Genomic DNA, 16,945 nt, shown 5'->3' with positions numbered 1-16,945 from the left:
AGGGTTAAAAACAGTGGGAACGAATTTAACTGAAACAGGTAAAAGGAATTTGTTATAAAGAGTGAATGAGATATAGGCAGGAGTTACAAACACAATAGTAGAAGATACGTATAATTATAGCCACGTTTAGTAAGCATAATTCAAGGACGGAATCACTGTTGGTTATGGATATAGAGGAGGGAATAAAAAAGTAAGAAGTACAACAATGTGAAATGAGAAGCGTATTGTATTTCGAATGTGGTCACAGGAAAGAACATATGAGCTTGAAGTGGCGAACAAGAAAATGTAAGGGTAGAACAAAGGGAGAAAAAGTTAGCGAAAGTTGAAGGAAGGGTTACGAGTCAGATGAATTTTATGATGCATAATGCACTTGCAAAGATGCAGTTTGGAAAGAATTGAAGTCTTGCAGAAAAGGAATAATGATTCTTTAGTGTTGTTGAAAAGGGGATTTTGAAAATATATAGATCAGATGCACGGAGGAAGAAAGGAATAACTGGACGTAGTAAACTTGGTGTATGAGTGAAAGGGTAAGTAGGTGAGTGATTAGAACTTTTTTGAGGAATGCAGAGGAAGAGTGACAGGGTTGGTGTAAGAGTGGGTGTGAGACAAGAGCATACTGTCAGGGGAATTGCAACTTACATAATATTTGAAAATTTGATCACTTTCTTCTGCCAAACAATTGCACCTATCCAATTACAGGCTGATTACGGGTTCATAATAGGAGCTAGACTGAAAAATTCGCCAGTTTCATCGATTCAAATATTTAACCGGTAAAATATTGTTAAAAAAATTAAAATGAATAAACTATTAAACAATTCAAAAATATGCTTAAATATGTCATTCATATTGAGCATGTCTCTGCTGCTTGCATTACACACTGGATAGTTATAAACGGTTGGAAACATTTCATTCGTAAGTTGAACATTTCTTGATTCAAAACTATTCAGTGCATTATCTATATACATATATATATATATGTAAATGGGGGGATTCTTCCCCCATTATTCATAAGGTAAGCGTGACACGAAACGGAAGGCAAACCACACGCAACATTACACACACAGCCTCTCTCTCTCTCTCTCTCGGCAATCCCTCTCTCTCTCTCTCTTCTTCGGCAATCCCTCTCTCTCTCTCTCTCTCTCCACCTCTTTCTCTCCATTCTAACAGGTAATGAAAATGAGAGAGTTGCATCATAACATTAACGTTTATTAACAACTAATAAATAAATCAATCAATCAAGTAATCCAGTCTTACAGACTAACTCAAAAAACCCCGTAAATGTAACATGTCTGGTCACCAAAAAAAGTCTACACCCCTCTGGGAATTCTTTGTCCCCCGGCATTCCAGAACCGTCTGTTTCAAAGATACAGAACACATCCCGGTAAGTACACACACAAGATTGACAGACAGAGGTTCAAATATTGGATATCATCACAAAAATGTCAAACAGATAATAAGCCACTCTTTGGCTAAAGCACTTCAACACTTACCCAAACAACCGGACACTTAAACACTGTTAATAAAAAACTCCCGGCGAATGCCACGGCATCTTGTCTGTGACTTGAAGCCCTCTTGTCAAAATCCTCCCATAGGCTTGGGTATGACACTTTTAAAGGGAAGAGGCACACACGCACATACGAACACACAGTTCGCTAGAGCCTCATGGTTCTGGCTGCATCCAGTTTCACAAAGGCACTTTGAGAAGAGTTCATAAACTGTCGTGCATTGACTTGTTGAACTAAGCACTTTTATCTCACGCCACCCCTAGAATCTCATTGTCAGCTACTCTCAGGTCGTTACCTCTACACTGTTCTCCACATTCCATAGGTCACAGGGAACACATGGACAATATATTATTAATAAAAAACCCTAGGCCTTACATATATATATATATATATATATATATATTATATATATATATATATATATATATATATATATACTAATATGTACATATGTATATCCGTGTGACTGCTAAATGATAAGAGTAAAAGACCTATTCCTTTACCGTCCTCTCTTACCTTTTCCAGAATCTAGGTCATCCCCAGGGGTAGTCCAAGTTAACATTATGGTCCTTGGGCCTGTCAATGAGATCTTCAAGTCCCTCACAGCAGAAGGGGGAAGTAGATCTGAGTTTTCTTCGGGGACCTCAACAACCTGAGAATTGGGAAAAGGTTTGGATAAATAAATATGCAGGTGGTAAATACTATTTTATGAGCAAGAGAAATTTAAGATTACATTTTTACTATGTTTTCGTAAACTGCCAAGCTACAGCATTCTCTCAATGTTCCCTCGTTTGCTAATATTTATGATCTTCCATCTTTATCTTTTCTCCTCCTTTTCCTTCTTTCCAGCAGATTAGGATCACATACGGACAATCACGCTAATCGAGCCTCTGGGTTCCTAAGGAGGTATTATTTTTGTATTAATAAAATTACATTTCATAATAAACCAAACAATCACCCTAACTTGGAACATTCTAGATAAGCGTAAAAGAATCAATAAATTCGGGGAACAATGTGTGAGCCTTCCTCGTAACTTGAGCGATAAAATACCAGAGGAAATTGGAATAATTCTAATAATACTGGGATGAAGAAATAAATATAAATAAAGGAAAGACTTTCAGAACAAGGAAAGATGAGCTAATTTGGCGTTGCTCTACAGAAAATAGAAAACACACGGAGTTAGCCTCCAGGACACTTTTTTGATAATCCCCGTCATAAACGATAAAAAAAGTAGAGTGCCGCACTTCAATTTAAATGAAGCAAATCTACCGTACATTCCAAATTTGGTAAATTGCTCTCCTCGATTTCACAGCACCTACAAAGGGGGATTACATCCTTTCCGGATCTCTAAGTGAATCTTCTATTATCTAATGTTACCTTTTACGATATACTGAACTTGTGTCAATAAATGGACGAGAAATGAAGTGGTTCACGGAATAGGTGAGAAATTTAGAGAAGAAACAAATGGTTGGGAAGAGACTTGAATGGTAAAAGTGAAGTATGGTTGTTGAATATGCTGGATGTGAAAAAGAAAGAAATAAAAATTGCCAAAGCTGTTTGATCGACAGTTTGAACAACATATGTGGAATAAAAAGGATGAGAAATACGGGGATACATAAAATAAGTGGCAAAAAGATTATTGGTGCTGCCCAAAGAATGGATGAGCTGTTTGAGACGGTTCGATCAACTCACACACACGTGTATATATATGTGTGTGTGTGAACGTGCGTGTGCATATGCGTAAATATGCGCACTTATATCCATATAATAAATGACATAAATTTTTCTCAAAATTTGATCCATTTGACGACTCTTGACATAAGAAGGTAGAATTTTTAGTCAGTGCACAAAATACTATTCGTAGCAAAACCGAGTTATATGGAAAATAAAGGGGGCGGAATTTCGATATCTTAACAGGGTTTTCTAAAATCCTTGTTCAGGTCATTCAAAACTGAATATAAAGACGTTAAGACTATGTTATGACAAAAGCCGAGGAAACTGACCTAAAGAAATTCAATCAGAAGTTACGTTTCGCTGAGAGTAAAAACACTTGAAGTTCAAATTCTGGCGAACAAACATCGATAAAATATTTTGGTCGCATGGATTTTCTCTTTACAAATAAGTCATATCTATGAAGCTGATAATCATTGTAAAAATTATAATTAATGACACAGTAATGAAAATAAATCCATCTTTAATTCATCAGTATTTTATAATAAATCTTGGTCTCATGTGAAGAACACTACTGAAGAGGAAGAAGATAAGGACGAGGATTAAGGAAGTGGGAAATCAGACCATAAAAAAACAAGAGCAGCTGAGTTTTAATGCAGCCTCATTCACAAAGGAGCTGCAATTGACGTTTAACTACACTGTCTGGGGTCACGTTTACTGGGTCAAGGATATAACCTCATTTTTGGGGTGAATGCGAGAATGGGATTAATGTTTTGCTCAAGGATTGTGTTGTGTTACCAAACATATGCGGGGGAAGAAACACAGACCCAAGTACGATTTAGAGGACATATCAATTAGCATTTCGAGACAGATCAACAAAGATAGAGGGTTAAAGTTAGTAACCTAAGAATTGCACTGTCTGCCCTTTCATAGTAACTTAAGAATTGTACTGTCTGCACCTTACAAAGTTCTTAGATTTCACGGAGAAAAGAAACTCGTAAGCAGACGGCATGAGTCATCTTCACAAAAAAAAAGAAAAAAAACGCGTAAGAATGCAAACCAACAAAGCACATGACAAGAAAGAGGACTTGTGGGTTGAGCGATGCAGCTAGGATTAAATTTACCCTTCTTAAGTGGCATCTTGCAAAGACAGAATGAAATATTTAAGACTCTGTTCAAAGAGAGAGAGAGAGAAGAGAGGAAGGAGGAGAGAGAAGAGAGAGAGAGAGAGAGAGAGAGAGAGAGAGAGAGAGAGAGAGAGAGAGGGAGGGGGGTGGCGTTGAAAAGGAGTGAAATATTCAGAGATCAGTTTGGAAAACAGTTACACTCCGACAGGGAAGTCTTTATTAAATTGATAAAGAAAGCTAAAGAACACAAGTGGGAGTGACTGTTGCCTTTGTCACAATAAAGTTGTCCCTTCGTAAGGAAAAAATGATTACACAAACTTATTCAATAGATAAAAGTAACACCAAGAATCTAAACAAACAAATAATACCAATACATCTGTCACGTCTGTGGCACAACTCAGACTAGTGTATTTGCATTTAGACAAGAACGACGGCTGTGCAAGGGATATCATACTGACAGGGTTAAGATATTCAGAATGCAGCAAACATTTGAACTCTTCCTACTTGAAATGTGAAATCTACGATAATACTAAGTATATTCAAAATGCTACAGTAACCCGTGATCATTTCCATTTTAATAACTTTAAAAGAATTCTCGAAAATTTAGCTACTAATCCATACACTATCTACACTTTTAAAACATCATTGATTAGAAACAACAGCACAGGTGATGACCTAAAAACTAAAATGTAAATGAAACAAGACCAAATCATATAAATGAAGGAATAACGATACATAACCAAAAGAGCATTCCCGATCATATCAACGTCTGTGCATAAGAGCGCAACTGACTGAATTTACATCACCGCTGCATCTCTTCGCGTGGGTGTGCAGGTCGGATGTGAGCTTTGTGATGCTTGCATTCCATCCGTCAGACAAAGATGGGATTGGTTTCCCGGCGAATGTGCGCGTCCAAACGCACGAGTAAGAATGTCTGGGTGTGCGCAAATCTGTGCATGTGCTTCTGGGATAACAACGTCATATGTGATTCAAGTATGATTTTGCGTTTATTTTAGACCTTATATATTTGTATGTATGTATATATGGCGCTTCGAAACGAGGCGACTGGCAATGATACGTTCATTCTTTGACTGCAATAACAATACTACCTCTTTTGTTCTGTTTTTCCTATTTTAACAATGAATTATTTTTTTTCCATTTGAAGTGTTTTTCTTGACTCCTGTATTTCTTTTGCTTTGCCTATCTATTTAGCATCAAAAGTCTTAAAATAAGATTAGTTATTTATCTTATATACTATATATATATATATCCTATATATATCTATATATATATATAATATATATATATGTATATATATCTATATATATATATAGCATATATATACAGACATAGATATTATAAATATACATATGTGGTATTAATTTTCCTTGCCCCTATATATATTTATATATATATATATATATATATATATATATATATATATATATATATATATATATATATATATATATATATATATATATATATATATATTTATATATATATATAAAATGAAGATGCAAGTGAAGAGCATGAGGTACTGATTCAAAAGGATGATTATTTTGAAGAATTGGCACATGTGGAGAACCGAACAGAGGCTGATATGGACGATGTAAGAGATGAGTAAAGTGTATATTTCAGAAGTTTTAGGGAGGAGAGGAGACAGAGGTCTAGAGAATACTGAATGAAGTGAATAACGACACATTAAAACGGGATGCCTTAATATCTGAGATGCGAGAGAGTGCATGCAAGACTGAAGGCAATAGTGCAATGCATGCAGTCCTGCTGGATGTGCTGCCGAGAGCCTTCAATGTATAAGTGCGAAACAATTATACTGTAACAGTTTTCTGCAAGGGCATTCATTATCGATCTTGTATCTAATATATATATATATATATATATATATATACATATATATATATATATATATATATATGTATATATATTATATACAGAGAGAGATGGGGGGGGGGGGGGGGGGGGGGGGTGGGGGGGGGGAGAGAGAGAGAGACGAGAGAGAGAGAGAGAGAGAGAGAGGTGTGTGTGTGTGTGTGAATGAATTACGGGTCAAAGTCATTTATGCTACTAGCGTTCACAGTCTTAAGAATGGCATTCTTTAGTTTGAAAAATATTTTCTTTTAGTTATTCGGGAGGGATTCAAGGAAAATTCCAGTATAGCTGCTTAGCCAAGGCTTATACCAATAAGCTGCTCTATGCAGACTCGTTTGATTAAAGATTTATTCTTCTTCTACTTCTTTATTTTGATTAAAGCAACAGTATGCAAAGACGGATGACCTCTAAGGCTCCTTCAGGGTGATGGCTGCTTCTCTGAGATGTTCTGCTGTGCTCAAGAATTTCTGGCTGGGAATGATAAGACGCTGGATGTGCCGGTTTCACGGCCAGCTTCACCATAACAACCTCAACAAGAAATTTACTCTAAGCTTTAGAAGAGTGAATTTCTAGCATAGACACTCAACAATGCCATTCTTAAGTCTGTGAAAACTACTACTTGATTTCAACCACAACTGCCTCAAAGAACCCCTTTGTCCGAAGGATGGAATCAGTAGGGGATCCATCTGTGAAACATCGGCCAAAACAAGTTATAAAATAAGTATTTCAACAATACATACATACATACATACATACATACATACATACATACATACATGCATACATACACATATATATTTTTATATCATGCACATAGTTAACTAATGAACAAGTTAAAGAGAAATGGCGCATTAACGCACTCATGCTAAGGTCATTCTTATTTTCTATACGCGTACAAAAAATAACGGGAAACTTTCAGCTCCTAGCAGTTTCAGAGCTAACGGATAACAACATTGTCTCAAGAGTGAAATCGATATGGGAAGTATGATTTACAGGTTACTATATTAATTACTTCTATTATTTCTTGAATTTAAAGCTACAAATGGTATAACAGCATTACCTTGATCGATCCCGCAGCAGCAACCCTGTCAAATCTTCCAGTAGCTTTTGCGCTGTCAGCATCTATCGGAACCTTACTTCCACAGCATCTTTCTGGCATGTTAAGAAGAGTAGCCTGATTGAAAAAGGAAAAAAGAAAAAACGCTACAGTATATATATAATAATATATGATATATAATATATATATATATACTATATATAATATATACATATATACATATGAATATTAATGCTCTCATCCCTGTATATATTGTATGTATGTATACACACACACACACACACACAATATATATATATATATATATATATATATATATATATATATATATATATATATATGCATACATATAATGAAAATATATATACACATACATACACATTTATATAACATTTAATTCATCCTTACTTGCTGGTGAAGTGCAAATAAAGTGTTTCATTTCAAAAAAAGCCGAAGTGATACACTACAAATGTAAGGAAAGATTTGCTAGCACAAGGCCTGATTAAACAAAACAAAAAATAAGCAGTATTATCTAAGAATACATATGTCAACTTCGGTATTAATCACCAAATATGGCATAACTTCTAGTCACCTCTACTAATGAGTGACTAAATCAACAAAATTTACTTTAATTTACCTTCAGTAACAGTGCTAGTTATCTTTCTCTTAGATTAAACATTTGGATATAAAAGACAAAATTTGCATAATACTTTTGTGCCTTGTAAAAATAATTTTTCTGCAGCTATAAGGCTGGTACAATTTGGAAACATCTACAGTTTCACATTCTCTTGTTATATGGGATAATTTCGATAAAAATATTTGACGGTTCCTCTCATATTATAATAAGTATCTTTCTTAACTCTCATTATTTTCCAAAAAGTTAATTTACTGCATGCTAATTAATCCTTTTGAAGCACCATCTTTCTCATCTTAGGACTTCACATTGCTGAAATTGTTTATAGATAATAATAATAAACGATAATATTGCTAAAAAATAAGTTTGCTAGAAGAGGAACATGAAAATAATTAAGCCCACCTTTAAAAGCAAAAGCTAAAGACATAAAAATAAACAATGAAAAGCATCACAGTTAAGCCCAGTTAGTTGGATGTAGTTGTTATGATAATTACCTTGGGCACTGACTATACCCAAGAGCTATCGAGATACTTGAGAAGACCTCCTACTATACGTATTTTGGTTGTTGCTTCATTACGACGGAGATCTGTTTTTTGGGCTTTTTTTTTACCATCATACTTAAAGGTACACACGCGCACACACTCACACACACTTATATAACTGAGTACACAATATGTATAAAATGTCTGTATAAGTTTCTCTGTTTACTGTCTTGAAAAGAATCAAAAGATAAACCGGCCGACCATTCGGGCTCAAGATGTTCTGTTGAACGGAGGCGAGATGGAAAGACCGTTAACCTCATGAGATGGTCATCTGATCTCTTCAGAATCTTTTAATTGGTGTTCGAGTTGTTTGATTTTTTGACCTCCTTAGACCGCTTGACCTAGTTATATCCCATTTCCCAAGCTCTTCCTTTTACTTTTAGTTGTTTGTCACAGGAGGATCCTAGTTTTTTCTTGCCCAATTGTTTTTCTTCTACTTTGCTCTCCTGCCACGTGAGACACAGCGTCTCTAGTAGATTTTTGTACTGAGCGTGGCTGGGATGAAGCAAAGCTAGTAGCCCGGATGCATTTGATGATGAAGAATGAAAGAAATCAGAATGAACAGGGAAAGAAAATTGATGGTCATATTGTATGCCTGGTTTTCGTAAGTAAGCCATTTTATTCGAAAGTTTACTGACTAACTAGTTATTAATGAACTAATTATTAATTGCGTGATTTTCTTGTGCTTAATCTTTATTTCTTGCTTTTCAACACCACGTATGCACACAAATAGCCAAACATTATTTCAATGCAATTTTTCGTAAACTGAAAAAACAATATTCAGTGTAACGCTACAGACTTTTTAATAGATATGATGTTAAATTAAACAGCTTTTTTTATTTGTTTCTGATCGGACGAGAGAGAGAGAGAGAGAGAGAGAGAGAGAGAGAGAGAGAGAGAGAGAGAGAGAGAGAGAGAGAGAGAGAGAGAGAGACTTTTATTAATGTAGCAGGTAAATATAGAAAAGGTAAGCTACATTTGTATTTGGGTGTGCCCATGGTGTATGTGACAAGTGAAAGCAAGTAATTTTTTCGCCAAATAACTTTTAAATTATGGTATACCTTCCCCCGATTTGTTTACACACGCATACATATTCTCTCTCTTTCCCTGTGCAGACACATGATCATCCAAATACAAATGTAGCTACCTTTTCTATATTTACTTGCTACATTAAGAACAGTCCATCTCTCTGTCTCTCTCTCTCTCTCTCACTTCCGATTAGATACAAAAAAATAGCTATTTAATTTAACATCATATTTATAAAAAAATGACACACGTATATATATATATATATATCTATATATAGAGAGAGAGAGGAGAGAGAGAGCGAGAGAGAGAAGAGAGAGAGAGAAGAAGAGAGAGAGTGTGTAATCTATGCCAACAAAGCAAAGTAATATTTCTTTAGTTCCCGAAGTAGAATATATAGACACATTTAATGCCCTCTCAAGCTCCATCACAAGATTTGATAGATACAAGTATGGTTGCCTGGGAATGGTCGAAATGAACGAGCAATTAAAATTAATTGCATATCAAATTTCACATTAATGCTTAATATATATTTCTACTGGAATGAGAATAATTGCATCACTGGAACTATAATGATGGACAACCAATACCAAATATAGATCTCAGAATCAGAGAACTTTCCATTTCCGTCCTCAAATTCATTCTCTCCAGAAAGTTATGATTAACTTTCTGGAGAGAGAGAGAGAGAGAGAGAAAGACTGAGAGAGACGAGAGAGAGAAGAGTAGAGAGAGAGAGAGAGATCCATTTCACTTGATGACAATTCATTCTTTCATGTAACCTCTCATACACAAACACACGGATATGGGAAAGCATCAGATAACTTGGTTATGGAAGACCAAATCAGATCACCATCAGGAATCTAGTCTCCTTGATATATACATACACAAATATATGAATATAATCATATATGTACACACGCAATGACATAAAAATATATTTTTTACATAACAGTATATAAAGTCAGTTAACACTGCTTATAAATTTTACGCATTTAACGATCTTGTTGATTTTTGGATACAAAAGTTAAGATAGCAGAATAGGTAAGAAATGAGATAGAGTAATAATTCAGTCCAAACGTCAAAATGGGAAGAGAAAACGGCCAATCAGATGGACAATAGAAAGTCTAAAATACAACTGCTTTTGAAAGTCGTCTGGTAAGATGTGGCAGAAAGAGATGCTAAAAACATCACTGCCCGTCTACTACTTCAAAGTGATACATCCAAAATAACCAAGAATGAAGAATTAATAAAATAAACATTCTGCGTCAACGTTTTACAAAGTTACGAGATACTCCTAAGCTTGGTTGGTATCTTGGAGGTCACCTTTGTGAGCGAGACAGACCACTAATGCAGGGAAGGTTTGTGGTCGAAGGCAGTTTATTGTGTTAGCTCATGATAAGACGTCGTAGCAACAGATAACACACAACGCTGAGTCATGTATCGCTGGTTCTTTGATGTTTGTGTTTAGTAGTGTGGCTGTTGGTCGCAGCTCTTCTAATTAAGGTCACAGTAATTGAATGATTCACCTCCCATGTCCTCTTTATAAGAAGGAATCTAATACTTTAGCAAAATAAAAAAAGGGCGAAATGAGTTTTTGCACATAAAGTTTCAGAACATTCAAATTATAATGGAAACTGAAGTTCTATATCGTAAGTGAAATATTAATTGTCTTTTTTTTCTACTTTAGTACCTTTGAAAAGCCAATGAAATTCTCAATAATAAAAAGAAAACAGAGAGACTCACTGACCTTATCTTGCTCGAAGACGTCGATACCCAGAGCGTTAGACTCATACAAGTCTTGGGAGGTTTGCTGATCATTCAAATAGCCAAATGCTGGAAGGCCAGGTTGTCCGGCTCGTCCGGAACCACTTCTCGCAACATCTGACCGCGCTCTTATAGCGTGTACATCGTCAGCAATCTTGAAAGAGGTTCCTAACGAGTTTAGGAAACTGTCGAAACTTCGGAAAGTGGTCGAGTGAGGAGAATGCTTGTGCTTGACTTTTGACGGTGAGATTCTAGAGGAAGAGGGACGCGCGGTTCCCTTTGTCGGATAACTATTGATGCTTGCAGTCGAGTGTGAAAGAGGTTTCAACGGCTCTAAGGAAATATGAGTGGGAGATGAATCCTTGACGGAGGAAGAAAAGGATGAAGTCTTGTGAGATCCTGGCCTCTTTGACTTGTACCTGCTTGATCCTTCGTACGTCGTGATAAGGATCTCGTTCGGCGTGTCAAGCCCGCTCTGGATGTGGTCGTATGACAGGCGGTCTCGCCTCCCTAGTGGAATGTGCTGAGGGAGACAAAATTAAATCTAAGTTTAAAAACGCCTAAGAAATCTGTTTGTCAGGGATGTCCTTTTTAGCTTAAAATCACAATTTTGATACAAAAGATACTAAATATCTTATGAACAATGGTCTGGCAATAAATGCAGCCAAGAAAATTATCTATATAAAACAATGAGAGAGAGAGAGAGAGAGAGAGAGAGAGAGAGAGAGAGAGAGAGAGACAAAGGGTGGGTTGGGTGGGGCGTGAAAATAATTGATTCTACTGTAACAATCCTGTTCACTAGATATTTCATTGCAATTTATACTTTACTCGAGAGAAAAAATATAAATAAAAATAAAATTCCTGATCTATAAGTGCCTGTCTATCCCGCTGTTTTGGTAAAGCCAATTTGCCACCAAATGGTATCAAGTTTATTTACTTACTCAACACGCCTGTATTCATGCGCCTAAACCACGTGTACTATGTTTTCAATAATTTTTCTATATCTATTTTATTCTACATATCCAGAGAGATGAACGTGCATATGTTATAACGGACTGTACTCTCTATCTCAACACTGATTCTGTTCATCAAGACAATTACGTAAAAGAGAAAACATGCCGAGTTGTCGTGAGCTCATCTCTTTTTCTGAACAAATACCGCGCCTACTTTATGATTTTTTTATTCATCTTTCGAGAGATCACAGAAAAAGAATGATTCGATGCTGAGGTCAGATGGCCTCAATCGGATTGGTCACGACCTGAGGAGCCAGGAATCGGCAAATACCCAAGTATGGAATCTCTCCCACGTTCCTCGGCTGGTATAGAGGTCAATGCTCTGTCGTGATTTGCTCAAGAGGGTGGTCTTTGTAACATCAATTGAAAGTGAATTTGTTTTACTCGTGAAAAATAACAAAGACATTCCATTTATATATACATATAAATATATATATATATATATATATATATATATATATATATATATATATATATGTATATATATATATATATATATATAATATTTTGTGCATTAACCAAATAAATCTTCCATAGATTTTGCCACTTTAATCGATATGCAAATATAGAAATAGCTCCCCAAGACCGGCTGTAGGAGTTACTATGTTTACAAATACTCAGAATAAACAGAAAATTGGATATTGGAGCTTAGAAACGCCCAATCAAATTTGAAAGATGGAATTTGAAGATGAATTCAATTGATATAGAAATTGAGCACCTTATCAGTTTTTGAAACACGAGCCAAGGAATGGGAAAAGAAAGATTGCAAGTTGGGCTGGGTGGGCAATGTGCGTATTTATCGCGAATGGCAGCTGGGACTGGTGGAGCGGGAGTAGGCTTCGTCCCAAAGCCAAATGCGGAAAAAGCAGTGACTAACTGAACAGCAGTGAGCAGTAGATTACTTCTGGAAAGATTTTAATCAAATCAGAGCAACATCAGTATTAGAGTTTGCTGTGCCCCAAGTTACGAACTCTCCGAAGTGAAGGATGAATTTTATATAAAACTACAGACAATTACAGGCGCCATACAAGACTGAGATATGACAAAGTTGATGGCGATGTGAATGCAAAAGTGAGGCCTGAAAGTGACTGCAATCGAGAATGGTCTGCATTGGTCTTTCATGATGCAAATAATTCGGTGACTGGAGGTGCTCTTTACCAACGAAGGGTCATCTGTAAATACACATGCACATTTTCAGAAATAAAGGAGTAGATGCCGACATTGCCACACCACAGTTGAAATTAAAAGTACACAACAAAAAAGTTGGCGGAGGAGCTAGGTTTAACGCAGAAAAACTTCTTGAAGATAAACATTGAGAGTCTAGTAATTGAAAGGCGAATTAGATTAGTAGTCCTGGAAACCATATTTGGGGAGGTGCACACAGTCACAGAAGAATGGACTAATATTAAGAATATACTAAAAATATACCGAAATCCTAACAAAGTTTATCAAAAGAAACGTCAGATGCAATAAAAAATAAGCAAAAACAAAAGAAATTTGAAGAAAATGTCAGAGGGACATGAATGACGCAATATAGTGCATGTTAAGTATTGAAGTCGAGAAAGTAAAGTTGAACGAAGAGTAAGAGGAGATAAAAAAAAAAAACTGGAAAAACAGATGGATGACGCCGAAAAAGCCACATTAAAAGAGATGCGTTGGTGTTAGAGTAGCCAACAGCATTTTAAAAAGAAGGCTCAATGAAAAGCGGGCTCTGTAAGTTTTGAGTCCACGAAAAAGAGATAAGATAGGGAGGAATTGATTTCATACCAGAAGCTGAAGAGGACTTGGATTTACTAGTGAATGAAATCACTGTTTCTGATGTAAGTTCAATAATAAAGAACCTTATGCGATGGAAAGCACAGGCCATGATGGAATCATTGCAGACATGGTTTTAGCTGAAAATGCATTGACACTCTTATTCCAACTAGTCTGTTTGCATAGATACCAAAGTAGGGTGAAAAACAGAAGGTGATATGTATAGAGGCATTGCACTTATACACGTTGTGATGACAAAAGCTGAACAAATGCTTAGAGATGGAGAAGTTGGTTCCAGGAGAGGCAGGAATTGCACTGAGCAAATATTTATAGTTAAATATATTAGGAAAGTGTATGAATTATAAACTCACCTTCTAATGGCCTTTATTGATTACCAGAAGGCAGGGGATAGCGTCCACAGACCAATATCATAGGCCTTGGGTCACTATGTTATCACTACCAAATATGGAAAACTAACTGAAATGATCCATAATGGAGTCTTATCAATTGAATTTCCAGTGAACAATGGAGCATTAATGTTACGAAGTAATGTTATGCGTTATGCTGCCTTTCCTGTTTGACCTTCTCAAAGATTTTACAACAAAAAGTGTGGTTAGAGATGGAATAGAAGTCTTTGGAGTATTAACTAGCAAGACATCGCTAGATTTACAGCTTCCTTACAGACTGCATTATATTCTGAAGGATGTGAGACTGAAGAAAAATGTAAGGAATACCTAAAAATGTTAATACATTCCTGAGAGAATAGATTACCGGGTAAAAAAAGGTAAAGACACGAGCAAGAGGGAATCAGGATTCCTTATCCTTACCTTTGGATTTGCATCAAAATGAAGACGTCTTCTCTCGGCAAAATGTCCCCTATCTTTTCCCTGGGCGAATATACAGCTCACGCCCACGACGGCGGTAACGGCCCACACCAGGTCCGTTAATCTCATCGTAGCTGTGGGCGCATAAAAAAGAGGATCCAAATATTAACTCACATCCGTGAAGGGAGCATCATCGAGGTTCATTATCATTTTCATAAGCTTATTAAAGAGACGATGCACTAAAAGCTTTAGGTCGTTTCATGCTTCTTTGAACTACAATAAAACTTACATAGCCACAGTTTATAACTCAATTAAAATTGTCTTATATTTTGTTATTTATAAAATTTTGCTTTATATAAAAAATGATAACGACCAAAAATATATACTGGAAAGAAAACACGCATTCCATTATTTGAAGTAAAATCAAAATCATTACAAAGTAAAATCGTATAAAATATGTTAAAATCAGGCTTAGGCACACCCACAAACAGGAGGTAAAGCCTGCATGCTGCCGATTACCTCAAAACACAACGGAAGCTTTTTTTTTCTTTTTTTTCGAGGAATGAGGCTAATACAGATGGCATAAAAGTGAGATCATTAGGGTACCGGTAATAAACCTCCTTCTAAAATATTTGCTTGTAAATAATGTATAAAAAAATGACTTTCACGAAATATTTTGATATTTTAGAATCATAGGTATGACATCTTGTAAAGTAGGATAAGGTCACTCACATTCGGGTCAGGTAACAGCGTCAGTCCAAAATGATCGATCAGTGACTGAGGAAAAAGAGTGGATGAGAAAACATACTGTTTAAAAAACGATTAATTTTAAGATAGTCCCTCGATTCATTAAAACATACAGACTGTAGCTATGTTACTGGGATCATTCCTGTCCCAGCTGCGTTTGAGTGTGTGTGTATGTTCGAAATGTTTTCGGTGAGCGGACACATTTCTTTTTAATTACGTCATCCCTTGAAGATTTAACGTTGAGGCTTAGAAACATTAGGATTTCTCTGATTTTGGAAGATAAACCATTTGCATTACTTAGGACTCTCAGCTAATATTTGTTTTAAACATCTTTATCCATATGTAATAGTCTCTCCTACTCCCAAGACAGCCTCGAAAATGGTTTTAACTCAGTAATTCTAGGACTGCTCTGATTCAAGACAATTTCTTTTCTTCTAAAGTCAAACTATGGAATTCTGTCACTACTGAGTTACATAACGTGCTGACAAAGTTTTGACACTGTCATGGTCAACTCTATAATGTGAATATTCGTGTCCTTTCTGTATGGGCTGCCTTCAAATTTGGAATGTTCTGACCACAATCAGACGTTGTGAAGAAATTTCTTTTCGGTATCCCGCTCTTTTTTTTTTTGTATTTCGTACTAAGTTTTACATTTTTCTTTATACTTATAAAAATGCAATAAAATCTAAAACATTTCCAAATTAGAAGCCAAGTAATATCAACGATATACACTCATTACAATACTGGCAAGGACATTAATGAAACCTATCTTACTTTGGTTGCCCTCGTTTCTTGTGATATTCTATTTTTCTAGAGGCGATCTATAGGCAAGATTGTATTTTCCCCTTCTTTCTTTTATTTTCAGTTCAATCAAACCTAAGTTAAAAAAGCCATTTGAATCTCCATTTGACTGACGATCTTCCTCATCCAAATTAGCCTAGTCAAACTGACTGATTTTGGTTGCTTGTCAACTGGTTCTAAACAAGCAAAAGTCTTATTGCATTAGCTTAAGATAAATCAATCAAATTAACATTGCTAAACGATTTGAGATTATCTTGTATGTCGAACTGTGACCATATATACTTTTGTTCTCCAGAAATCTGATCGTCCATAGAGAATTTTTCATAAGCCTGGTTTCCATTACATTTCAGGTTCGCCATATTGCTATCAACATCACCTACCATTAAACACAGTATAGTTAACTTGATTAATATACTATAATCGCTATCATAGTTCCCAATATAAGACAAATCCTACAGCGCTAACGATATGCTGCCCCGAACTATGACGTCAGTCTTGGGATTAGCACTTCACTGCAAGAGGTAGTGTAACCGTTTTTCTAAGCGAAAGGAGATACCTCCCGTTACGTCATCATCGATGATGATTCGAG

At 35.8% G+C, this 16,945-nt stretch overlaps 1 protein-coding gene across 9 annotated transcripts in view; it reads right to left on the bottom strand.

The window, feature by feature from the left end:
* The window catches only part of LOC135198076 (uncharacterized), a 61,932-nt gene that overhangs the window by 10,194 nt on the left and 34,793 nt on the right, over positions 1-16,945 (bottom strand). For 6 of the 9 annotated variants that reach the window (XR_010310720.1, XR_010310721.1, XM_064225495.1 and 3 more), the window contains exons 2-5: positions 14,812-14,942; positions 11,200-11,739; positions 7,254-7,367; positions 2,022-2,157 (exon numbers count right to left, since the gene is read on the bottom strand). Coding sequence is in view for 7 of the 9 variants with exons in the window: in XM_064225495.1 (XP_064081565.1) it covers positions 2,022-2,157; positions 7,254-7,367; positions 11,200-11,739; positions 14,812-14,937 (916 nt within the window). In the remaining 2 variants the exon portion in view is untranslated. Of the gene's footprint in view, positions 1-2,021; positions 2,158-7,253; positions 7,368-11,199; positions 11,740-14,811; positions 14,943-15,540; positions 15,586-16,945 lie in introns of all 9 variants that reach the window. The other 3 variants (XM_064225492.1, XM_064225491.1, XM_064225490.1) reach the window with 1 other exon arrangement.

Source organism: Macrobrachium nipponense, chromosome 21 (assembly GCF_015104395.2).
Source record: "Macrobrachium nipponense isolate FS-2020 chromosome 21, ASM1510439v2, whole genome shotgun sequence".
Taxonomy (NCBI): domain Eukaryota; kingdom Metazoa; phylum Arthropoda; class Malacostraca; order Decapoda; family Palaemonidae; genus Macrobrachium; species Macrobrachium nipponense.
Note: the sequence above shows the minus strand (reverse complement) of the source record. Positions and strands in the feature narration are given on the sequence as shown.